At 41.6% G+C, this 26,513-nt stretch overlaps 1 protein-coding gene across 8 annotated transcripts in view; it reads left to right on the top strand.

The window, feature by feature from the left end:
* Positions 1–26,513, top strand: part of SULF1 (sulfatase 1) — a 113,298-nt gene that overhangs the window by 58,136 nt on the left and 28,649 nt on the right. For all 8 annotated transcript variants that reach the window (XM_077352193.1, XM_077352191.1, XM_077352194.1 and 5 more), the window contains 8 exons: positions 935–1,174; positions 13,393–13,544; positions 16,067–16,236; positions 21,316–21,466; positions 22,499–22,674; positions 23,250–23,378; positions 23,655–23,711; positions 24,439–24,568. In XM_077352193.1, coding sequence (XP_077208308.1) covers positions 935–1,174; positions 13,393–13,544; positions 16,067–16,236; positions 21,316–21,466; positions 22,499–22,674; positions 23,250–23,378; positions 23,655–23,711; positions 24,439–24,568 — 1,205 coding nt within the window. The remainder of the gene's footprint in view (positions 1–934; positions 1,175–13,392; positions 13,545–16,066; positions 16,237–21,315; positions 21,467–22,498; positions 22,675–23,249; positions 23,379–23,654; positions 23,712–24,438; positions 24,569–26,513) is intronic.

Raw genomic sequence — 26,513 nt, 5'->3', positions numbered from 1 at the left:
CCTGCGTCAACTCTGCTGATTAGAATTTCCAAGCACCTACTTGCTTTGTGCGGGCAAAGAAATGACACTTCAAAGACAGTTTTAAGCAGTCTCCCTGTCATCAGCATTGCCTTCATTCACTTTGTTTAGCATTAGTGGACGGGGGGGGGGGGGGTTGTCATCAAGTTGCAACTGACTTACGGTTACCCCCTGTAAGGTTTTCAATGGAAGAGATGTTCAAGGGGGGGGGGGGGGTTGTCATTGCCTGCCTCTGCATAGCGACCCTAGTATTCTGCTGTGGCCTCACTTTCAAATACTAACCAGGGCTGAACCTGCTTAGTTTCTGAGTTTGGATAAAATTGGGCTAGCCTGTGCTATCCATAAAGAATTATACAACTATTTCGCTATATATCTTGGCTCAGAGGGAGGAAAGAGAGAGGCTTCTGGAGTGCTACCTACATTGTATTACGTGGCCCTTTCAGGTGGCACAAGCTGCTCATTCACTAGTGAAGCCGTATAACTCTTCTGAAAGAGTTAATGTTAATATCAGGGATTTATTATGACATCTCTAATCTCTGCTGAAATCATTCAATCAGTCGATTTGCCATCCTAAAAAAATCTCTCTTATGGACAAAAGAATTTTCATATTTTTTGATGCTGGTTCTATTGTAATCCCATAATTCTAGAACTAGATGTATCCAGCATTGTAGAAAGAGTGATCAAAAGCATTCCCACCTCCATCTACAGCATTCACCCCCATTCAAATCTGTTGACTAAATTATTTATTTAATCTTGTTCAAATGAGAACTGAGGAAGTAACAGAGGAGAGATCTGTACTGCTATCTGATTACTAAAGGTACGGTCAATTTAAAGTTCTTGTTCAGTGAGTTCTGACTGAGTTTGCTCAACATTAGCAACTATGTGAGTTTTGATATGGTCCTTGTGTTTCCTCCAGGCTCTTTGCAAGTGATGAATAAAACCAGGAAGATAATGGAGAATGGAGGTGCTACCTTTGTGAATGCATTTGTAACTACCCCAATGTGTTGTCCATCTCGATCTTCAATGTTGACGGGAAAATATGTTCATAACCACAATGTCTACACTAACAATGAGAATTGCTCTTCTCCTTCCTGGCAAGCTTCTCATGAACCACGAACCTTTGCAGTATATCTCAACAGCACTGGGTATAGGACTGGTAAGACATTTTTTTGCATTTTTTTAAAAGTTTATTGAGCCATATAGTTTCTCCAACAAATTATATTTGTTTTCAGAAGAGTGACTCTCCCCATATGCTAGAGGTGGCCAAACTGTGTTTCTCCATGCTGGCCAGGGACACATGGTAATTGAAATCCATGGACATCTGGATAGTTTGGTCATCCCTGCCAATATGCATTGTTACCTCTACTATTTCTAGGAGTTGGCTGAGTCCCAGGGTGTCATTGGGATACAGCAGATAGAAGAAGTATAAAAGTCCTATTCTGTGAAGTCCACAGATTGTTCTTTCATGTCCATATCTATAAGTACCCAACTAAAAAGATGTAACTAGAACTGGATTGTTTGTACCAAATACTAAAGGAAGTACAAGTAAATACCTTATGTTTTAAAATGTATTCGTATTGGGTAGGAATTTCAGTGGCTATTAGCCACCATAACTTACTGGAACTTTCATACTTAAAGGTGATATATCTTAGTATCACATCCTAGGAAGGGTTGCTGCCTTCAGGCCCCATCTAGGAGGCTGCTGTTGGGAGCAGATGGCTGCCTTTTACAGCACAGTTCTTAGAAGGGTGTAACTTTGCACTGAAAATCTGTACTATTAAGGTTTCTTAAATAAGGTGAACAAAAACTGTGATTATGAAGAAGCATTTCTATAGTAAAAAGACATGAAAAAAACATATTTTCATAATACTTTTCTAGCAGTGAATAAGACTCAAGGCTCTGACGCTAATCCCTATATTTGCTTAATTATGATTAGTTTCAAAGAACATCTAGGCTTTTTCACTCCTTTGTCAGGGCTCAGAATTTCTGTCATTGGCCTCATTTTTCCTACCTGTCATATGTGAGTAAATGCTAAAGCTCCCGGATGGATTTGTGTGCATTTGGATTAACACGGTGATTTATGGGTATGCATGAAAGCTTCTTTTTTGTGGTATAGTTATAATGGTGGTGAAAGTATCAATAAGCATGTTCTTCACTTGGACACCAATGTCTGATTTGCTCATTGTACTATCTATCTGGTTGCTGGAAGTCACAAGTTTTCACATAGAAAACCATTTGCAAATTAGCTCTTACATGGCTCAGGCCAGTTTGAAGTATGAGAAAATTCTTCTTTCGGCAGGAGATAATTGCTCTTGTGATTAAAATTGGCTAGGGTTCTAGGCTGGCCTCTCAGGCAAGCCTCATTCTTTGTGAAAAGGCACGCACTCATTGTGGTAGCTGGTGCTACACATGGAACAATCCTGAGTGTAAACAATAGAGAAAACTATTATTGTGCTACTTCAGACCAACATGGCTATCCACTTGAATCAGTCAAGAATACTATTTACCAGTCCAGTACTGAGTTTTGGTTTTGGTTTTAGTTCTGCTGCCAGTAATTTTACTTTTTCGGTTATGAAAACATACATACAGTTATCTGATTTTTCTAAAACTTTTGTCGCAAGAAATAGCCCTGCAAATTTCAGTAGAAAGTTGGGCTACCTTGTTCTGATGTATCAGCGGACCTCTTTATCCTGTAATAATGGTGGTCTTTCCTCCTAATTCATTGCTGTTGAATGTTCTTGGCCTGTTTCAGGTTTGTATACAGTTTCATATTATTAACTTCATCTGATCAATTTGTGGCAGAGTACTATACTTGTCATTGAGCATGAATGTTTCTTTTGAAAATTACATCGCCTGGAATACAACTACAGTTGATTGTCATGTGATTCACTAATTGTGCAAAACAAGAAGTTTTTATTTTGACAGTAGTTTTCAGTTTCTTTTTTCTCTGTCTGCGTTGAATCAAAGAAGTTTATTTTCCCATGACTAAATCTGCAAATTTTTCTCTTGCTTAAAGGCGTCTATTTTGAGTGCATCAGGGGTTCCCAGTGTAGATGCTTTGACCAAATCGTAATAATAGTTTCAGCACATGTGGGCTTCTCAATCTCTTCTTCATCAGTAATGACCACTCACTGATTTGTTGATGGAAAAGTTCTATAGAAATCCACTTCCAGTCATGAAGTTCGGTCTAGTATAACATTGCTGTGAGTGCAAAGATTTCCATTTCTGGAGTGCAACTTTTCCTTCCCTCAAAACAGCTTGAAATACCATACAAAATCCTGTTCCTGGGATTGCCAGGGTCTTGCCTAGAATGAGTTGAAATTCAGAGGGAAAACTTTATCCCACTTTGGACTCCTTCTGCACAGAACCAGGGTACCAGCCACCACCAGAGATATTCCATTACTTGGTATTTTCCCAGTATAAGGCTGGAAAAGAAGGTCTCTGAGCCACCACAGCTACATGTGCATGTATGTGTGAGAGAGGTCAGGCCTCCTTTCCTGTCTGGCATGCATCACCTTAAAACTTCCACCTCTGGCCTTTTAATGCAGCTGGGGATCTGGTTACACATTCCAGCAAAGGAACTTGTATTATTTTCAGCATTAGAGCGACCCTCATTCATAATAGGCTGATTTCTATTATGCCAGCATGAGTAGAGAATGTAACAAAGAATTGTTACATTCAGTAACAGAGCGGTTTCTCGGTGGTCCTGACAGTTTGAGCGGTTTCTCAGTAGAACAGGCTTCCCCGGGAGGTGGTGGGTTCTCTTAAACAGAGACTGGATAGCCATCTGGCGGAGAGGCTGATTCTGTGAAGGCAAAGGAGTGTCAGGTTATAGTAGATGAGCGAGTGTCCTGCATAGTGCAGGGGGTTGGACTAGATGACCCATGATGTGCCTTCCAACTCTATTATTCTATGATTCTATGAATCAAGGTCCATTTGATGGAACCAGTATTAATGTGTAGGTATTGAACATTCATGGATACTGAGGTCCTATCTCATATGTACTCTTCAACATTATAGAGATGAAAATAGGGATATTACAGTTCATGAGTACCTGGGTGAACTTGGTGTATGACATAGTGGACAATAGGAGGTCAAGAATGCATGCACACATAGGGCAAAGAAATTGAGAAGCAATACCCTAGTAGTCCCTTTCACAAAAAATTTGGTATGGCAAACTAACTGGATAGAAATGTTAAGCAAATGACCTCAGGTCTGCTGCTGCCCAAGACCCAACATGGATAGATTGGGCAGAAAGTCTAAGCTGGCTAGTGGGCTGCTCTCCAAGCCTGCTCTCCAAGCCTCCAAGGATGGCTGCTGTATGAGTCCCACAGTGGGGGGAGACCAAGCCAGTCAGCTATTCTACAAGCCCTAGAGGACACAGGCAGTCAAGTATGGTTGCTGCAGAAGACCTAGTGGGCAGAAGCTGACCTGGTTGCCCATTCCTTGAGTCCTGGAGGTGGCTTTATAGGCACACAGTTTCAGGCTACTTGCCCAGCTACCGAGCCAGCCTGTGTAAGTAGGGCTGCATCATATTTGGTTGAACCCCTGCCAAGCCTAGTGCCTGGTAGTAGCTGTCCTGGATGCCCTTGTACCTACTGCATCATTCATGTAAGCTGATAATGATCAGATGTCTTACCTATATTTTATATATGCAAAATATAGAAGAGTGAGTCCTAATTTATTTAAAAAATAAAGAACCCATTGCATTAAGGTGAAACTTAATCCCAACAAACTGGAGGTGCTGCACTCCCTCAAATAACAGGTTGTAGCTTGGAGGGGCTATTAGACCTGGACCTTCTGTGGGATAAACAGGTGGCCAGAGGAGCATTTCATGAGCTTTGGCTGGTGAGCCAGCTGCAGCCCTTCCTAGCCGGGAAAGATCTTGCTACTGTGCTACATGGTCTAGTAACATCCAGATTAGATTACTGCAGTGTTCTCTGGGTGGAGCTGCACTTGATAACTACTTGAAAACCTACAGCTGATACAGAGTCCTGCAGCCAAAGTGTTGACTCAAGTAGTTGCCAGCTCTGGGTTGGGAAACATCTGGAGATTTTGGGGGTGGAGCCTGAGGAGGGCAGGTTTTGGAGTGGGGAGGTACTTTAATGGTATAATGCCATGGAATCAACTATCCAAGTGTCCATTTCTCCAGGTGAAATGATTTGATCAGTTGTAACCCCAAGAGCTCTCCAGACACCCCCCCCCCCCAGAGGCTGGCACCCCTAGTTGTAGGGATCATATCGCTCCGGTCTTGTTGCAGCTGTACTGGCTTACAATTTGCTTCCAGGTTCAATTCAGGGAGCTATTATACACCTTTAAAACTCTGTATGACCTGGGACTAGCATACCTTAAGTACTGCCTTCTTCCATATGAACCTACTGGCTTACTCCAAGCATCTCCAGAGACCCTGTTTCAGTTGCCCCAATTGTCTGAAGCTAGATGCCCAAGAAAGGGCTTTCCCAGTTGTGGTATCAAAACTTTCCAACTGAAGACTTTTTAATTTCTTCTTTCCTACTTCCAATAACTGTTATTAGCCTCTTCTGTGGGTTAGGTGCTGTGTGTTTGTGTTCTTATTGAACTAGTTTATAATTTTAAATATTGTTTTTAATTGTCCAGAGGTCTTAATGTTTCCCACGTTGGAGCCATGACTGAGTGGAAAGGAAGCATAAAATGTTTCAAATAGATAAATTCTTGTCTGTCATGTCCTACAAATATATCTATAGCTACCTATCAGCTTTGAACATTTAAAATGTAGGCATAAAAGGAGGTAGATTGGGAGATTAAATAGATTAGTTGATTTTTTCATTTATTTTTTACTCTGGAGATCAGTAAAGAATATTTGGGGAAGTCAGATGTGTGCCTCCTGTTCATATACAGGAATTCTGCAGTTTATCAGCTGTCGCCAACTCCTGGTTCGGGGACCAGGACCAGTCCGTGGATCAGTTGGTACCGGGCCGCAGCTCCTCCTCGTCCTCCTCCCCGGGTGCTGCCTCGGGAGCTGCCCTGCTACTCTGCCACCGGCTCACCTTTGGTGCTCTCTGGCAGCCGCCATAGCTGGGGCTCTCCCTCGGCGTGGCACTGCGCAGCTGCTGCTGGCAGCGGCCACCAGTGGGTGGCAGGAAGTCAGGGGCGCCGGTAGGAAAGCAAGCGGAGCAGGGGCTCAGACAGTGGCGGCGATGTCCCTCGGCAAAAGACTACCCCCAGGCCTCAGTAAAATTTGTCAAGCATTGACCGGTCTCCAGTGATAAAAAGGTTGGGGACCACTGAGCTGCTTATGGGCAGAACACCTAAGGCAGTCCCTTAGGCTTGGATCTTGTGACTGCATCCCATGTGGACTGGATAGTCTCCACTCTGGAATGTGCTTCCTGTGTTCCCAGGATGTCTACTTGTGCAAGATCAATGCTTTTCTGTCAGCCTGTGCATGGCTTGAAGTGCTAGAGGCAGACAAAGCACATGCCACAGCAGATGCTGTCTGGTGCATGTAGACACAGCAGTTACAGGATCTGAACCTTTGGTTTCAAATGATCAACCAATATTTCCTCAAGTCAAAAATTATAAGAGAGTTTGACTATCATTAGGATTCCAGTAGAAGTACCTGAAGGCATGTTTATTAAAATGTGAGTGTGGAACGGCTTACAATGCAGAAAGACAAATGGCTATGATGTTTGTTCTCATTACTAACCTCCACCCTAGTGAGGTTATTATGATTGCAGCCTTTGAAGGATCCCAACATCTTCAGGCATGCCTAGTTTTGCATGTTAGAAACAGTTTCTTAAAAATATACAAATTGGGTGCCCCTTAAGCTAATTAGCTGGATTTATCTTCCTATCCCTGTGAGCTTAGGAAAAGGGGGAAAGATTTGATACTGAAGCTAATTCTGTTGCAGGTCTTGGTGGCAGTCTGGCATCCCTGTTGAAGGTAGTTTCTAGGGCAGGTACCCTGGCAGAACTGACCAAAGCGATCCCAGTGATTAAAGTGTGACTTGGAGGATGAAGGAAGCGTGCTTTACCTCTGTTTTGGCTTATGGCCAAATGACATTTCTTCCCCTGCTGCTCCCTCCTGTATTCAGCAGTACAGCATATCACCTGTTCCCATCATTGTTAGAGGGAACAATTCCCTTGGCAAGATGCTTATCAGTATCTATTTGGCAGCAGCCTGCCACTATTTCAAGTATGTAGGCATTGTATGGATGTTCTATGGAATATTTTTTGTTCCTCGGTGTCATATTTTATTTGGAGATGAGAACACATTTAAAATAAAGATTCAGGCTTGAATTTAGCCTCAGGTTAGGGAAACGTGATTACCACAAAGTAAAGAGAAATGCCAAACAAAACAAGGAAATGGATATCATAGATCCCCAACAGATATGAAATGATCAGTAGTATTGTTCTGATGGCTGTTTAAGAACATGTAACTGGCAGAAGTCCTTGTTCTATTCTTAAGGAAATCCAGATCTGTTCTTTAATGCTGCAGAGTTTGAGAAAAAGTAGGAAATTATAGGGAAATACAGGGGAATTCCTGGTTATATTAAAGAAATCATAGTGTAACTAGAAAGGGACAGTACCAGGGGACAATCCAGAAGTAAGCTATCTGCAGTCATAATGTTTCATCTGTTACATATAATATATTTCTGGTAAGGCCTTGGAGGAGGAACATGTCTCCTGGCTTAAGTGCCACTCAGCACTCAACACCCACCTAGAGCCCCCACCCCTGACCACCCCTCCTCCTTCCACTTCCCTCTGAGGCTTGGAGGCTGCAGATCCCTGTTGTGTGAGAGCTGTCCCTGCCGGTGAGTTCTATAACAGCTGCCTGCAGCCTTTCCAGCTCCTGGAGAGGGGGAGGCCATCCACAGAGTTTTTCCACCCACCCATCCCCAATCTAACATCATCTTGTGTTGGTCTATAACCATAATAAAACTTTAAAAAGTGTCCGTTGTATGCCTGAATGCAACAGGCTTGGCCCCTAGTGTGAACACATAAGACTAATTAGAGATTAGATTAAAGATTAATTAATCAATTGAAACAGTTGTTTTAGATCCTTGTTTACCATGCTGTAGTGGAGGGGCCTGCAGTGAGATGATTGCACTAACTATAGTTAATTTAATAAATCATGGTTTCTCATGGTATCTGAATAGAACCATTGTTAAAATTGAACTGTGCAGTTCTGGAGGGCTCACTTCAAAAAGAATGTGGACAAAATTGAGAGGCTGCAGAGGAGAAAGACAAGGATGATCCGGGGCCTGGGGACCAAGCCCTACGAGGAAAGGTTGAAGGACTTGGAATTGTTCAGTCTGGAGAAGAGACGATTGAAAGGGGACATGGTTTGCTCTCTTTAAGTATTTGAAATATTGTCATTTGGAGGAGAGTACCTCCTGTTGGCAGTGGATAGAACCCACAGTTATGAGTTTAAACTACATGTAGAATGGTACCAGCTACATAGCAGGAAGAAAATTTCAGAGTAGTCAAGCAGTGGGATTAGCTGCCCAAGGAGGTGCTCTTTAAGCAGTGGGTGGACAGATATTTATCATGGATGCTTTATGCTGATCTTGCAGGGGATTGGGCTAATGGTATGTGTGGCCCTTCCAATTCTGTGATTCTAAAAATTTTATGATGCTATGTTTGAACTGAGCCTATATATTAGACCATTGTTATCCCTCTTCTCCTATTGCCATAGACTACTGCAGATGAGAATAGGCATGAATCTATGTGGCTGTGTGACTGGATTCTCTTTGTCATCATTGTGTGCTTTTGAATCTCCCAATTGGTTGGAGTTTTTTTGGGGGGGGGGATCTACAGTGTTGTTGGTGTATTGATCTGTTCACTGGAAATGCTGTTTGAACCAAAATGAACTGTTGGAAAATCAGCCCTCTGATTAAGAATGAGCATCAACTGGCTCACAAACTAGAGGCTGTGATGAACTTTGGGTGGTTTATTAACTGATGTTCGTGGCAGGTCATCTGACATAAAGATTCCATGAACTTTCAAGCAGGTCATGGAGGTTCGTACCAGTTCATTAATGGATACATTTCCACACAGAGTGTCTCTGCTCAACAAAATGTTTACTAGACTTCAAAGTAATGGGAGTGGATGGGGAGATGGAATTCTCTGGTTCTGGAAACACTGTTGTCAGTTTCAAACACTGTTCTGCTGGGTACAAGTATGTTGCACTGGTTCTGCTGGGCTTACTAGAATGGCCCTCCACCTTCATTACCTACTGCAGAGATTCTCTGGTATGACCTTCATCTTGTTGAGTTTGCACTGCCACAATGGTACTGGTTTTGCTGGGCTTGCAAAAATGCCATCTTCAGTTTCTCCTGCAGAGATTCACTGGGACTTTGATTATGTTCTGCTGAGTTTCTATTGCCCTTGTTTTTTTGCTCTTATTTTCTCAAAGGGTATGTTCAGGCTACCTAAAACTTTACATATAATATATGGAAGTCACTGATATGCAGTATGGACTACGAGTTTTAAATATATATAGTGGATTTGTTAAGACCCCAGGGCTAGGGATCTCATTCTCACCATGGGGATGCCTACAGTTGTCAGCTTCCAGTTGGGGTTCCCAGAATTTCAACTTACCTCCAGATTATAGAGAAAGTTACCCTGAAGAAAATGTCTGATGGGGAGGGTGGACTGGACAGCATTGTAGCCCTCTTATAGTAAGGGAGTCCAGGATAGATGGGACACGGCAACAGTGCAAGGTTGTCTTCCTCCAAGCAGAGGCTGGAGAGCTACCAGAATTACTGCTGAGCTCTAGTAAGCCTTCAGGTGGCACCGGGAAAACTCTTGGTATTACCATTGGTCTTCAGATGTTCAAAATCACCTCCCTTGGAGAAAACAGCTACTTTGGAGAATGGACTCTATAACATTATACCCTGCTGACATCACTCCTCTCCACAAACCTCACTTTCTCCAGGCTTTACCCCAAAATCCCCAGTTATTTCCCAACCCAAAACTGGCAACCCAGAACTGGCAAACGTATTTGGGAGACCGCCTCCCTGCCTATACCCCCCAAAAAGCCTCACACTCCGCCACCTCCAACTGGCTTTAGATCCCTGGCCCCAAAGAATCACGTCAGACCTCAACAAGGGCCAGAGCCTTCTCGGTTCTGGACCCCACTTGGTGGAATGAGCTCCCTGAGGAGGTCAGAGCCCTGCCTGATCTTCCACAATTCCGCAGGGCCTGCAAAAGGGAACTCCTCCACCAGGCATTCGCTTGAGGCCAACCGACTCAGAACATCTACTGGTCCCCCCCCCAGACACCCTCCCATGAACAAAATAACTGACCTCCCAATGTTATTATATATTATTATTATATATATGAACAGTTATAATGTTTTATTGAAGTTTGCTCAATGTTGCAGACTATGTAATGTTCCATGTAAGAGTTATACAATGTTCAGTGTAAACTGCCCAGAGCCGAAAAGAATGAACGGTATAGAAATCCAAATAAATTAATTAATTAAACTATATGCCTGGAGTACCAAGATCATTTGCCCTGGAGAGAATGGCTGCTTTGAGGTGTGGACTATATCTCTCTAACATCTCTCCCCTCCCCAAATTCCACCCTCCCCAGGCTCCACTCACCCCTCAAATCTCCAGGAATTTCCCAAATTGAAGTTGGCAATCCTATGACAGTGTGATGTCACTAGAAGAAATGTTACACCTATGTAGGTATCACCAGATATCCTATGGCAAAACTAGAGGGAAAGTGGCAGCACTGAATCTAGTCCTGGTTGTTTCCTCCTGGCTGCTCCTCCCTTGCTGTTTTTACTGGCTCTTTCCACTACTGTGCAACTGAGTTGCTGCTTCTCCCCCCAAAAACTATGCCTGCTTCTCCCCCAGGGGCAGGTTACTACAGATTGTGCCAGGGCATTAAAAACAGTGAATATTGAGCCACCCTATTCTCTGTTTTGAGACTGAAGAGTCAGTTATCAGAAAAATGAAAATAAACCAGTTAAAGTTTTAGGAAGCATAGTGTTCATATTTGCGTTTTTTAATTGTTCTAGTATCAAGTGTAAGAACTGTTCACCTTGCTAAGGGTTGCTGTTTATGCAAGCTTAATTGAGCGTGTTCAGAGAGACTGCCGCTGTTGTGATCTGACAAAGTATGCTACATGTGTTTAAACAATGGCACTGTGTCTTGGGAACACTTAGCAAAACTGCCAGAATGCAGATAAAATCTGTCTCATTAAAATGCAAAAATCTGCATTTATCTCTGCTCTGTTATCCCCGTGGGCTCCATTAGAGACAATAATAAAAGGATGTTCCCTGAAATGGTATTACTTTTTAATGACATTTTTAATCCACTCAGCTGTGCTTGGTATTTTATTAATTATACAAACAGAAATGACTTCCTAATTCTCCTTGCTTCTGTTTCTAAATATATAAAGTTGCCTGCAGGCCATCATGAATAGTACTCAGACATGAGCATGTCGAAAACTTTAGAGCTGCAGCCAGTTGGAACATGTAGGTAGATTTTATGAGCCAAGTATCAAACAAGTGGAGAGAACTGTTAAAATAGCAGAACTGGAGAAAACTCTTGAAAGCCGATCCAGAATGGTGGTTTGCACCCTAGAAATTGGATGCAGTTCAATATAATATTTCCCATTACGATCATTTTTTGGCATAACTCCTCTTGGCAAAAGGCAACCTCCCCTGCCTTCCAGCTTTGAGGTGGTTTATAAGATAGAAAATGGCTAGCTTTCTCTTATTAGGAGACTGGCCATCTTTGCAACAAGCAGATTAAGATGTAGAGTTCCATATTCTTTCAGGAGCAGCAGGAGTTAACCGGAACGAGGTAATGGTACTAAACAATGCCGTAATGTGGCTAAAAGTGGCTAAAAAGGCGAATGGGATTTTGGGCTGTATCAAACAGAGTATCGTGTCCAGATCACGGGAGTTGATGGTACCACTTTACTCTGCTCTGGTTCGGCCTCACTTGGAATACTGTGTTCAGTTTTGGGCACCCCAACTGAAGAGTAATGTAGACAAACTGGAGCATGTCCAGAGGAGGGCAACAAAGATGGTGAGGGGTTTGGAGACCAAGACATATGAAGAAAGGTTGGGGGAGCTTAGTCTGTTTAGCCTGGAGAGGAGATGACTGAGAGGGAATCTGATAACCATATTCAAGTATTTAAAAGGCTGCCATGTAGACTAGAGGATGAAGCAGAGTTGTTCTCTCTTGCCCCGGAGGGATGGACCAGAACCAATGGGATGAAATTACTTCAAAAGAAATTCCATCGAAACATCCGGAAGAAGTTCCTGACAGTTAGAGCGGTTTCTCAGTGGAACAGGCTTCCTCGGGAGGTGGTCGTTCTCCATCTTTGGACATTTTTAAACAGAGGCTGGATAGCCATCTGACGGAGAGGCTGATTCTGTGAAGGCTTAAGGGGGTGGCAGGTTACAGTAAATGAGCGATAGGGTTGTGAGTGTCCTGCATAGTGCAGGGGGTTGGACTAGAGGACCCATGAAGCCCCTTCCAACTCTATTATTCTATGACTAGTAATCAAGCCTGCTGTAAAAAAACATACAGCAGGCGCTAGGCACGCAGCTGCCAGGGGCTCCCTTGGCCGGCAGCCTGACGCGGCGAGAGGTGCTTCGCGCCTTTTGCTGAGTCAGGCCGCCGGCAAGGGAGCAACTGCGAGCCACGCGGAGCGCAGTTGCTTCCTTCTCGGCAGGGCAGGAATCGGCCGGGCCAATCGGCAGGCGCTTTGCGCCTGCCAATTGGCCCGGTTGATGGTCTGTCCGGAGGAAGGGGCCAATCAGCACCCTTCCTCATCCCGGACAGAGCCCGCCCTAACTCCTCCCACAAAGCCCTTACGGCTTTATTTAGTCCACGGCGCCTGCTTGTAAACACTCAGCATAAACACTCAGAAGGATTTCCTAACAGTTAGACTGATTTCTCAGTGGAATGGGCTTCCTCGGGAGGTGGTGGGTTCTCCATCTTTAGAAATTTTTAAACAGAGGCCAAATAGCCATCTGATGAAGAGGCTGATTCTGTGAAGGCTCAAGGGGGTGGCAAGTTACAGTGGATGAGCGATAGGGTTGTGAGTGTTATGCATAGTGCAAGGTGTTGGACTAGATTTGGGATAGTCAACCTGTGGTCCTCCAGATATTCATGGACTACAATTCCCACGAACCCCTGCCAGGGTTTGCTGGCAGGGGCTCATGGGAATTGTAGTCCATGAACATCTGGAGGACCACAGGTTGACTACCCCTGGACTAGATGACCCCAGAGGTCCCTTCCAACTCTATGATTCTATTAAATACATTTTTAGTTGAACTGCTTTTAAGTACTACTGAGTTCTGTAGTTTTAATCTAGGAACTGGGGCCATGAGGAATTTCAAGTAACCTAAACTGTGCTTCTTTCACAGCTTTTTTTGGAAAATACCTCAATGAATATAATGGCAGCTATGTTCCTCCTGGTTGGCGAGAATGGGTTGGATTAATCAAGAACTCTCGTTTCTACAATTATACAATTTGTCGCAATGGTCTCAAAGAGAAGCATGGATTTGAATATGCAAAGGTACTGTGCAAGAGTATTTCTGGTGGCATCAATTATACAAGGCCTGAATCCCCAAGATGGTCCTGGCCCCTGCCAAGTGTTTTCAGAAAGTGGGTGGGGCCTGGTGGAGCTCCTCTCCAGAATTGCCTCCAATTGGCCGCCAGAGATGTGACTGGCTGCACAAATTTACAAAACGTTTCAGTTGGAGCTAACAACATAGTATCAGTTTTATTCTTTCTCTCACTTCTCTTTCCAAGTGCATCCCCCCAAGTGCATCCATCAGTAGAGGGAGTACTGCTTGTATTTTCCCAGGTTATGTTAAATCATTTTTTCTTAGGAAAATGATCTTAGGTTCATTTTCCTTTCTCAATATGAGTGTACAGAATACAAATTAACATGTGTTATCTCTGTTTGAAGCCATATGGCTAAAGCTCAAAAAGCCAAATAGTTCTTTTATTTATTTAACGTATGACTATGCCATCTTTCCACACAAGCATGATCCCCAGCTATCTCTGCACCTGCCTGCTTGAGGAAAACGTCTATGCACCAGGAAAATCATATTAAGTATTTTCTACCCTTGGCTGCTTGGTGACACTAGCTCTCTTTCTTAGTGACTATTGGGGTGAAACATACTGACATAATGGAGGGGGTCAGCATGGAGGCAGCCATCGAGAGCCATCATGGTATAGTAGTTAAAGAGCAGTGGACACTAATCTGGAGATCCAGGTTTGATTCCCCACTCCTCCACATACAGGCAGCTGGGTGACTTTGAGCTAGTCCCAGTTCTGTTCTCCCAGCCCCACCTAGCTCATAGGGTGTCTGTTGTGGGGAGAGGAAGGGAAAGGGTTTGTAAGCCACTTTGGAACTACTTTAAGTACTAAAAAGCAGGGTATATCAAAAATAGCTCCTCTTCTTCTATTGCAGAACTTTAAATCAACGCAGTAGGAATAAATAGTATCACAAAAATCTAAGGCCTGGGGATGAGATATTTTTCAATTTTTCTTGTTTTTCTTTTTCACTGTCACCCTAAAAGAAGGTTATTTTATATCTTGATTGTATGACCTACCTTATAAGGTGCTGTCAGTCAGGAAGGCATCGTATAAATATTTTAAATCAATATATCACCAACCAAAGAGTGCAAATCCTGAAGTTTTAGACAGGCTTTTTCCTTCAGGGAACCCTGAAGCAATTCTTTAAACTCCCTTTAAATTCCTTGTGCAAGTCCCCAAACAGGTTTTAAAAGATGTTGGAAGAATAGCTTGCCTTGCTCTAACTCACGCAACTCCCCAAACACAGAAGTGAGTAACAAACCCCGTCCTCTTGAAGAATTGCTTTTACAGCTGCTCAGGCCTTGAATCCACAGCATGGTATTGATTAGTTATGCCTGAAAGCATGTTATACTTCACCCGTTGTCTCGGGACTACTCAGTGGAGCTCACACCAGTTCTTTGGGCCAAAAAATTAAAGCAACAAAGTGAAAGGTTGTTTAATTCTGAGTTTTCATCTTTTTGTGTATGTTCTCTTTACTTTATTTTTTCTTGCAGATTTCCATTTGCTCCCCTGGCTCCCCATTAAGCCATTTTGTTGGCCAAGAGTTCACTTGTGCATAGTGATTTAAATTGTTTGTTTTAAGAAGTGCTTAATATGTATATGCCAGAATGTTCATTCTTTACAATAATTGGCAGTCAACCATTTGAAATACCTTCTCATATTTTTTTTTCTTAGCACAAAAATGTAAGTCTTGATTTAGATAAATTACATACAATTAACAAACATTAACAAACCAATAATTCTGGTGCTGGCAGTGTCTTGTGAGTTCAGTCAATAACATTTTACAAAAAGACAGCAGTGACTCCTGGGATGTATATGTGTGAAAGGGAGTGTTGTTATAGATGCATATTATCTGAAGATAATACGTTGGCCTTGAATCCCAAACATGGTTGCCAACTTCTCCAGGCATAGCCTGGAGTTCTCTCATAATTCCAGCTGATCTTCAGGCTACAGAGTTCAGTTGCCCTGGAGAAAATGGCAGCCTCAGAGGTTGGGCTGCATGGGATCTCATCCCTGCTATACTCCTTCCCCAAACTCCACCTTCCCCATGCTCTGCCCCCAAATGTCAAAGAATTTCCCAACCCAGATCTGACAATCCTACCCAAAAAGCTGAAATTCCCATTTCAGCCCTCAAATCACTGCCTCAGGGTATCTTGACATCTTGGACTGGCTTCTTGGTTATTCTAGCAGCGACATTTCCATCTCTGTCATGGTCTTGTTCTGCCTATAGCCTCATTTTTGCTTTGCTGTCCTTTTGTTCATTCTTTCCCAGAACACAGCTGTTCATCTGGGCAGAGAACTGAATTTGGAACAGGATCACCATTCTGGCTCTATCTGGAACTGTGTCTTTGTCCTCAGACCAAACACTACAGCTAGGGCCTGACTGAACTCACAGTAGTTTAGAATTCATCACAGCAGAACAGCGCAATATAATGTGGCCTACTTCATGATATACTTGACAAATGTTGTTTTGTGTTGAATGCTTTGTTTCAGGACTATTTCACCGACTTAATCACTAACGACAGCATTAATTACTTCAAAATGTCTAAGCGGATCTATCCCCATAGACCTATAATGATGGTGATCAGCCATGCTGCTCCTCATGGCCCAGAAGACTCTGCACCACAGTTCTCTGAGTTCTACCCAAATGCATCTCAGCACATGTAAGCTAACCATTTACTACTGATACATAGAAAATTTGTGCTGCTACTTAGTCTTTCTCCACATGGAACATGACATTATTACATCCACTGAGAAAAGTGATGTTTGTTTTATTTTGCTTCTTTCTCTCCAATGGAGATCCAAAACAACTTACTTGTTCCTGTCTCCTGTTTATTCTGACAGTGGGATGTGAGGCAGCTTCTGCTGACAGTGTCACTAGCCCATGGTTGCCCAGCAACCTGCCATTGCAGAGCAGGGATTTGAATCTGAATCTCCCAGTCCTTAGTCTGACAGCCTAAGCACTCTACTACAAGGATTGCAGGCTGTGAGTGGAGGTGGCATCACATTCTTTTGGGGGGAAACCGAAAGTGATAACACATTGCTCTAGGAATCGCTGGATAGAAGTCCATGAATTCTAGGGATTCCCTGGAAGTGGTGTCATGCTGTGCATGATGCCAGCCACTTTATTTCTCATGCCATCTAAAGGAGTGGCAATAAGAAGAGAATGTTGGCAACAGACAGTCCCCTGGCATAGCAGGAAACCTGACCATCCTATATACCACACTGACTTACTAATCTTATACTGCAGCAGTAAATAGGGTCAATGTTTCCTCTTCAGAGATGTTTGCATTCAAAAAATTACAAATAAACTTTAATTTGTTCTTATGGTTGAATGATAATGATTGAATGATAGGTATGCTTCTGTTGCTTATTAGTGTGTGTGTGTGTGTGTGTGTGTGTGTGTGTGTGTCTTCACAGACATTGGGAAAAAGTTTACTTCGATCAAAAGCCTCTAGGCCTGCTAAATGTGTCAACATGCTTGTCACCCTTTCACCTCTGGTCTGATTTTGTATATTTGGTTCTGTGAGAACCCTAAGAAACTCAGGGTGCTTTTACTACTTTCTCTCCTAGAATCCTGCACCAGCCAATTGTCAACTCATCTGCTGTAATATTCAGTAATGGCCACTTGTGTTATCGATACCCAGTTCCATTTGTTGTCACAATCTGCACTCTATATTTGGTGTTTTTTTTGTGCTCAGAGTAGTTCTGAACTACAGGTATCAACATCACTGCAATATCTAGCACTCCTATGAATGGTTTAAGGATTGGCCCAACAGCACAGCTACCTGGTCCTGAGACCAGATAGGCCTTGAGAAATTAAAATATGAGAGGATGTTATTCATCATTGGGTGAAGCCGCTTGTGTGATCATTATGCCTTGGTCTGTGACTTGGATGTTAGTTGTTTTTTGTGACACTGGACGAGAAAGCCTGTGCTGAACTAGAACTGAGCAGACTTAGGTCAATTCGCATTCAGACCTGAAACCTGGTGACCTTTGGCCAGCCATGAACTTTCATCCTAATCTACCTCACATGGCTGTTTGAGGATAAATTGGAGGGAAAGGAAATATTGTGAGCTACTTTGAGCTCCTTGAGGAAGTGCGGATAAAAATACGATATAGCTAGTAGTATAGAAAGAAAGCTAGACCTGCATCACTCTAAAATCATAGTCCCTTCTTATAAAAGCAAGCAAAAACAAAAAGCTCCTTTATTTCAGAAGATAATATTGTACAAGGTTCAAAAAAACATGTGTCAAGTTTATATATGTATGCTTAAGCTCCCCTTAGATCTTGTAGTACCTTAAGCTATTTCTAAAATTTGGGATGGGTTTCTCCACAAAAGCCATTTGGCGTGGTGGTAAAACTGCACTCAGAAGATTTAAAAGGTAGATTCCTATTATTATCATAGCCTTTAAGATTCTACTTCAGGGGTAGTCACCCTGTGGTCCTCCAGATGTCCATGGACCACAATTCCCATGAGCCCCTGCCAGAAAATGCTGGCAGAGGCTCATGGGAATTGTAGTCCATGGACATCTGGAGGACCACGGGTTGACTACCCCTGTTCTACTTAACATCTGTGGCTCTGGGAAGAAGGAACAAAGCCTTATTTTTAAGTGTAGTCCACAGTTCCTCCTCTTTCCCTGTATATCCTTCTGCCTTGGGCCACCTGCTTTTCCTTACTTACTCTCTCAGATTCCCTTTCCTTTTTCAGAACAATAGAGTGTACCAAGCTGAGCATATTTCAAACATAGTTAAACTTAAGACAGAGACTGAAACTCTGGTTTCTTTCAACAGTGCTCATATATTATCAAGTCATAAAATTTTTTTTAAAAAGGGAAATATGGTAAATTGAAGCAAGTGAGAGAAAAAGCAATGATCTTTTGTATTAGGCATGTGTAACATGTTACCTTTTACACTGTATAAAAAAACTTTAATCATTTTGTAGAGACTAAACTTGTTCACTTGAAGATGTGTAAATATGTCTCACACATAAAGGCACCTACTTCCCTGCATGATTGAGAATGTTGAAAGAGCAGGGTTCCTTCATGCCTTTATGCATCATACTTTTGTACACACTTAGCACCACATTGTCAAGTGAGCATGTATAATTTAGGGGTGGAACTTGCCACTGCAGTGTCAATGCTCCTAAATTCCTTTGGTCTCCAACAGATTTTATTTTATGAATATGAAAAGGCCATAAATTCAATAAACATGTATTTACTCTAAAACGTATTCAGACATACATGAAATATTTGAATTTTTACCTTGAACAAGTTAAATAACACACAAGTTGAGTAGATCTCTCCCTACCTATCTAGTGTTTTATTTTCTTGGCTTCCTATTTCAAAGTATTTCTTCAACAGCTGCAAAAGAGAGACCCACGTGGATTATTTTGTTTTATCGGTGAACAGGTTAAGAGTTCTGTTGAAAGAAGTGAGACAAATTGAAGACAAGCTGCCAGCAAATCTGCTAAAAGGCTGCTTTCTGTGGCAAGGAACATTGTCAGCTTGTCTTAAGCAAAGAATGAACAGAAATCCAAGGTCTTATGGAAAATATTTGACATCCCCCGCCCCTCTCAAAACCTCTAGTTCAGACAGCAATGCAGTCCTCATGTGGGGGGAGATGTAACTTGAATGTTTAACCCTTGAATTTTCTCCCTTGGTGGTCAAGTGTCATTTTCCTTCACATGTTAAGTTACAACCATCTGACCCCAGATGTTGTCATTAAAAATACAAAAGTTGTTATAGCAGGGAAGTGGGGCAAGGCTGTTCACTGGCTTTGCAAATTTAGATGGAAAGCTGTTATTAACATTGAAGAATCAGGGTCCTCTAGGAGTAAAATTCATGTTAAATTAGAGGCACTCTTGAGGTAATGATTAATTGTTTGAAATAGCAATGACTGTAGAAAGTCTACCCTTTTGGTGCTGTTGGATCAGGACATTTGTTTACAGGTTTGTCTTGTGGTATTGAAGCACCAGTCTTGTTTAGTAGATCCTTCCTCTTTTTCAATTATTCCAAAGAAAGAACAAATATTAAATCTCCTGCAGACATGCATCATGCAAGGAACTGTAATTTTAAGTTACAAGACACAGCAATAGGAAAACCACAAAAACATTATCATCAAAAATAATATAAATTCTGGCAGCAGTCCTAAGTAAAGTTTTTATTGGCACAATTCTGTTGAAGTCAGTGAGGCTCTGTTCCAGAAGAACAAGTGTTTTTGGATTTCAGCATAGCATCTCAGACCTACAAATTCCCTTCAGTCTTGGGAGATCACTGTACTTTATTTGATGAATTGTTGATGCTGGGGAAATGCATCTTGGATTTTCTCTTCCTTTTTTTAAGGCGGGGGCTCATTTGAGCCTAAAGTTAGTGATATGAATAAGGATTCTTATAGTTTTTTTCTGACCTTGGGAATGGTTCATAGATGAGTAATAGAATGACTTTTTTGAGAGGGGGGCAGAAGGATGGAAAGAATGGGGTGTACAATGGAAAAGAAGCAAATGACCTACTTCTCTGCATGCACTGTCATGCAGGGATCCCTGATGCCTCAGGATAAGCAGCTCCATCTAGTCAGCTGACCTCCATTTTTGGTTTATTGTTAGACGCTATTCCCCCAACTCGGAAACATTTCTTGGGAAATTCCACCCAAAAAATTATCTGCATTAGTACATTCAAGGAAGGCAGGAAGGTGGAGGAAGTACTTGAGGATGTTCTGGACCCTGAGGTTTAACTGCATCCTGTTCACAATAAGGAAGCTGTCTCCTTGTTTGAACAATATCAGACCCAGGAAGACTGCCTTTCTTTTGCTAGTCCAGAGGTGGGGCTGGAGCAGTGGCTGTTTACCACTCTGACAGCATCTGAAGTTTGCAGGAGTGTCATTTTCCTGCTTTTGTGTTTCCACTTTCAAATAGTAAGGAATGTAGTAACACAATGAAATGTTGTGCTTAGTTGGGCATTCTGAAGCAGTCTGTAATACCAGCTAGGCACTTAGTTGAAAGGTAGAAAAAGAAGAGCAAGGATACTGAAACCAGGATTTGCAGAGGCAAGGAAGTTGTGAATGTTGGTCACCAGTTAGTGATTGGAATTGACTTTTTAACATCTAGACTAATGTATTTGGCAAGGCCTGATTGTGGAGGGAAAACTGTTTATTTGCTGCTTCTCACTCAAAAGAAATGTAGTGTAAGCCTCTAAGACCAATCACTTTCAGTCCTTTGAGGGTTTGTAGAACTTTATTAAATTCTACATTGACTGTATTTATGATCCTAATTGAATGTTTTTCACAAGTGATTCTAGAAATGGTTTAAAATCTGGAAACACTTGTCAAGATAGTGATCAATTTTCTTTAAAGAGAAAAAATCAAGGGTTGTACTTAGACTAGATATACAATTATTCCAGTTGAGCTTCTTTTTGTCTGGTTAAAAATTCATGAAAATGTTGTGTGATCTTTTGAATGATTTGTAGATTATGAATCTCAGAATACCACCCCCCCAAATGAAATTTAGTATATAGTATATTGGAACCGTTATAGAAGGATTGAAAGACCAGATCCTGAACAACAGTAGATGCATTGGGTGGTTATTTACTGAATGATAATTTGGTAAAAAGGAAGAGTTATAAAAGTCCTCTTACATTAAACATTTTAAAAGACTCCTATAACGTGTGTTCAGGAACATGTGAGAACTAGAAGTATGCCAAAGAAATTTTAAATTTTTGAATCTTCAATATAATTTTGTTTTCCAGAACTCCAAGCTACAACTATGCACCAAATATGGATAAGCACTGGATTATGCAGTATACAGGCCCTATGCTTCCTATTCACATGGAATTTACAAACGTTTTGCAGCGCAAAAGACTTCAGACTTTACTATCAGTTGATGATTCCATGGAAAGAGTGAGTTAACAGAACATTGGAAACCATTCTTCTACCATTTCTGAATGCAGCTGCAATATAATAGTCCGAATTAGTAGCAGAGTAACTCCTCATCCTGGGGTTGCAATATTTTCTAAACACATGTGGATCTTTTATCTTCTGTTGGAATACTTGCTCCGCTTTTTCCTAAAGAGAATGTTCATAGGGAAGAAACAAGTGTTTTCTGTATCATATGGTCCTGAGACCAGGTAGGCCTTGAGAAATTAAAATATGAGAGGTGTGTACACCGGTTCTAGTAGAACCTCTCTCCTTCAGATCATTTTTACATTGGGAGGAATTTTGGCAAGATGGTCTGCGATGTTTTTCACTCTTCCTGTGCATACTGAGCAAGATGTTCCCCAGTGGTTATATGTATGTGGGCAAACAAAACCACAAGATTTGGGCAAACAAAACCACTGCCAACTTGCCAGTACTGGTGAGGCCTTGAAAGAGTGTGAAAGTCATGCTCTGCTATCAGGAGATTGTCCCAGAGTCCTTGTACCACAAAAGAAGCTTCTGAGTTATCTACTTGCTGATGGGAAGAGTGCCTGGATGCTAAGTAAGCAGCCAGTGGGTGTCTGTGTGGGTATTGACTGTTCTATGCCATTTGCTCCAGTTGTTCTCCTTGATGGGCAGCAGTTCTGTCCTCCCCCACCTTCCTGGCAGTGGTTCTTCAGAGCTACTGCTCATTTCCTAAACTAGGAACCAGCAAAAAAGAGCAGTAACTAATCTTGCCAGCCTGGGCTGACCCTGGTGGCAAAAGAGCCTAGTTTTTCCTTGCTGTGGAATATGTTTACTCACTGAAGAGATGATTCAGGCACACATTCTTAAATTACTTTAAGAGTTTCTCCATCCTACTTGCCGTCCCATGCATGAGACTTTAGCGCAACTATGAGCTCTTGTAATTTTCCAAGCAACCTAAATAGTTGTATGAGATTGTTTATGCATGAATGCTTCTGTATGTACTTGTGTGTCATTATAACTGAAGTATTGTTTTCATATGTTGTGTTTCAGTTATATCACATGCTAGTGGAGACTGGAGAACTGGAGAATACCTACATTATTTACACTGCTGACCATGGTTACCATATTGGGCAATTTGGACTGGTCAAGGGAAAGTCAATGCCATATGACTTTGATATTCGTGTCCCTTTCTTTATTCGTGGTCCAAGTGTAGAGCCGGGATCAGTGTACGTTCTCCTAAGTCCGCAACACAGCTGTTGTACCTAATGTAAAATATTTGTAAGCATATTTGATTGTACTTCTTAGTGGCTGGTTTTATTTCATCAAGATTATTGCAAAGCATTGGTTAAGAGGAACAAAAGATGATTTTTCCCTAGTATAAGTTGATTATTATTTGTTTAAGTTTGTTAAAGCATAAATGAGCATCCACATTTATTATATACCTATTGCAGTTCTGCTTTGTGGGTGCTGCTAAAAAGTTAATGGGGTCATGTGTGGAAATCCTTTATTCATCCAGGATTAATAAGGTGGATATAGATTGTGTTGCAGGTTTGGTGAAAGTAGCACAGCTGGTTTGCCTCCCTGCTTAACATAAAAATTTATCTTTATATCAAGAAAAGTGCTTTGTGTGTTTCTTATAAAGTTGCAGTATCAAAGGGGGAACTTGTAACCTCAGTTCGTTATGCACAACTTTAAACCAAAGTGCTGTTCCAACATTAATTGACATTCAAATTCAACATGGATATGAAATGTTGCATCTAATGCTCCTAATACAACTCTGACCTTTTCTGTTAATTTGCAGAGTATCGCAACTAGTGCTGAACATTGACCTTGCTCCAACTGTTCTGGATATTGCAGGACTTGACACGCCTCCAGATATGGATGGCAAATCTATTCTAAAACTCCTGGACCTTGAAAAACCAGGAAACAGGTGGGTGAAAACTGTTTCTTAAAGCTTGCTGTTGGTTTTCTGTGTGAGTAAATCAGTAGACAGAAAATGTGCTTGGACAAGAACAAGTAGAACTAGCTACTGATCTGCATTTTTCCCAACTTGAAACTGTTTTAAAGAGGACATTTATAAAACTGTGGGAATGCATGAGAAGATGGTTAAGTTGGTTTGAAGGGCAAAAATGAATTCATCACTTTTAATTGCCTGGGCAAACATAACCACTTATATCAACCGTAAATATTATTATTTTGATTTCAGGTTTCGAACAAACAAGAAAACCAAAGTTTGGCGTGATACATTCCTGGTGGAAAGAGGGTAATTATGGGAGCTGAAAGATGTCTGGGAAAATTGCTTCCTTGAGCAACTGCACTCCTTTTCTTCATTTTGAATTAGCAGTAGAGAATCTTGTATCTTGCTTGCAAATTTGTTTGCCTCCTGTATGCAGACTCATCAACCTTTGCTTTTTTTTAAAGTCTATTAAGTTGCCTCAAGAAGCTTCTTGTGGCAATTTTTGAGGCCTTGTTGCTTTCTTGTTCCTAACAACTGCTGTTCAGAACCATCCATTCAAATATGCCTGTGCACCTATAGCCCTGCAATAACCTTTGTTGCATGGTTTAATTTTTGTCCCAGGTTCAAACCCAGAAACTGTTTTCAATGCATGTACTTGACTTGAAATATCTGAAGCAAAGCAGACTACAATGCCTCTGAACATGTGCACAGTACCTTCTCCTTAACAAGTCATCATAGGAACACACTCATTTGTGACTAAGCAAGGGTGCTCGGGGTGGGGGTGGGGGCTCCTTGATCTCTTGGAAGGTGTTGCTTTGATTGAGATCAAGAAAGTTATTTGGGGTTCAGAGCTTTTCCCAGGCTTTATTTTGCCCTGCAGGGCACAATTCTCTAACAAATTATTGGTAGTGCCTGTACTTTTGGTATCATGAGAAGGGTGCTGTGACTCCCTGCTGACCTTCGGGACAGAGTGACTTTTTCCCCGTTTGCTGTCTTAAAAAATCCCAAATATTGTTTCTTTCTCTTTTTAAAGTAAATTTCTGCGCAAGAAGGAAGAACCAACCAAAAATGTCCAGCAGTCTAATCACTTGCCAAAATATGAAAGAGTAAAGGAGTTGTGTCAGCAAGCAAGATACCAGACACCTTGTGAGCAGCCGGGCCAGGTAGCTTTGGATGATAATAGTATTTCATGAGACATTTTCAAAATATGCTACCTTTAGATCTGATGCTGCCTGTGAATGACTAAAGTCCTCTTTAGATGTGCAGTTTTTGTCTTCCAACTATTTGTAACAGAAGTACTCATTATGTGCAGTACTTCTGGTTGTCCCTCAGAAACCTGGGGCTCTATTACCGCATACTGCAGCTGTGCATACATGGAAAATAAACATGGTACCCCCATTCAAACAAAACAGGGGCCATGCAAATTGGAGAACAGCATGTTCCATACAGACCCATAGCACACAGTTTGAAGCAATAGGACAGAAAATGTGCCTTGGCTAGTTTAGTTTCATGTTAGTGGGTGACTAGGTTCTATATCAATGTTTCTTATGAGACCTTGAGTGGCCACTGAGGTGTGATTTACAAATGCAGGGGGAAGCATTCAGAACTTCTCAGGGCAAATGGGGAGACTCTGAAGATTTGGGGCTGCACTTTGGGCTCTGCATTTCCAATCACTTCTGACAGTGAGCGAAGGTCAGTTGTTTTATACTAATATACCATGCACCGGGAGTAAAAAAAAAACCCGATTTCTCCTCCATGCCTTTATTATGGGCACATTGCGGAAAGAAAAGAAAAAAGAGGAATCAAACTTAACAGCTGAAGACTGCCAGGCACAAGGGTCTCATTGAATGCAGCCTGAGTTCTCTTTCATAAGCATAAAGCATAAATATTTATAGGAAGTTCACTGAAGTGCTGTATTTATGTCCCAAGTTTTTCTTGTGGCTTGGGGTGGTTGCTTGATAATAATGTTGCAGACTTGGGGGATGGTAGTGATTAAAGATTAAGAACCATTGCTGGAGAGAATTTTTACCAGGAGACTGGTTTTACTGAGCCACAAGGAAACAAACATGGGATACAAAAAAATTAGTTAATAAGGATATCAGCTTTGAAGAGTAGAGAAATTATTTATTGGCGGTAGTGGTCCCGTGTTGTTTAGATCTTTGTGGTGATGCTTGTTTTAACTAAGAGTTCAAATGAGCCATGTACTAGAATGGTGGTAAAAAGTGCCATCAAGACATGAGTTTGTTCAAACTGCCTTTAATGAGATCTAAGGAGACGAAAGTGCCCTGTTTGAAGCCTGCATTCTGGACACTTGTTGAATTCTGCATGGATGCTTGGAGATATCTTTGAGATGAAGATATTTTTCACACAAAAAAATCTTCAGTTCTTTTGGGGAACTCATCACAACCGCTGGGTTATACTTCACGGTGGTTCTGCTGTGTGAATTGCGCCTTCACAAGAAATATCTTCAATGAGTTAAACCCCTTTAAAACATCTTCCTCAAACTCATATAAATGTCTAAATCAAAACATTTAATTTGGCTCCAAAACCCTGTATAATGGAAATTTAGAGAGTTGGTCTGAAGAAAATATATTACATAGCTGAAGCACTGACACTGAAAAGCATAGCTTCTCCAGGGGATCTAGGGATGTCCACATGGTAACTAAATAAATAATGGCAGCTATTGCTACATATTTGTTTTTGAAGACCTGGTTGCATTGCAGATAAAGTTGAGCGAGTTTCAATCTTACTCAAAAGTATGGGTTTTTATTCTGGATTGGATTTTTTATGACTTGGCAGTCAACATTGGGAAGAAATGTAAGCTGCCAAGTTTTCAGTAACCTCCAAGCACGCCTTCCATTGAGGTGTCTTTTATAGACACTGTAATTAATTTCCTCATTACAGGAACAGCTTTGATGGCTGCTTAAAACTGTTGCGGAATATTAAGCAAACAGAGTTCATTTTACATACTTAAGTGAGGAGTTTATTGCAGCTGCATGATCCTGAATGCAAACCTCTATTTGACAATCTTACTAATTCTGTAATAGGAAAATGTCATGATTTTGTCCCTAGAAGCTTGTTGTAAGTCTGAGGATGGTCTCTCCCACC

Source organism: Paroedura picta, chromosome 9, assembly GCF_049243985.1.
Source record: "Paroedura picta isolate Pp20150507F chromosome 9, Ppicta_v3.0, whole genome shotgun sequence".
Taxonomy (NCBI): Eukaryota; Metazoa; Chordata; class Lepidosauria; order Squamata; family Gekkonidae; genus Paroedura; species Paroedura picta.
This window is presented reverse-complemented; position numbering and strand designations above follow the sequence as displayed.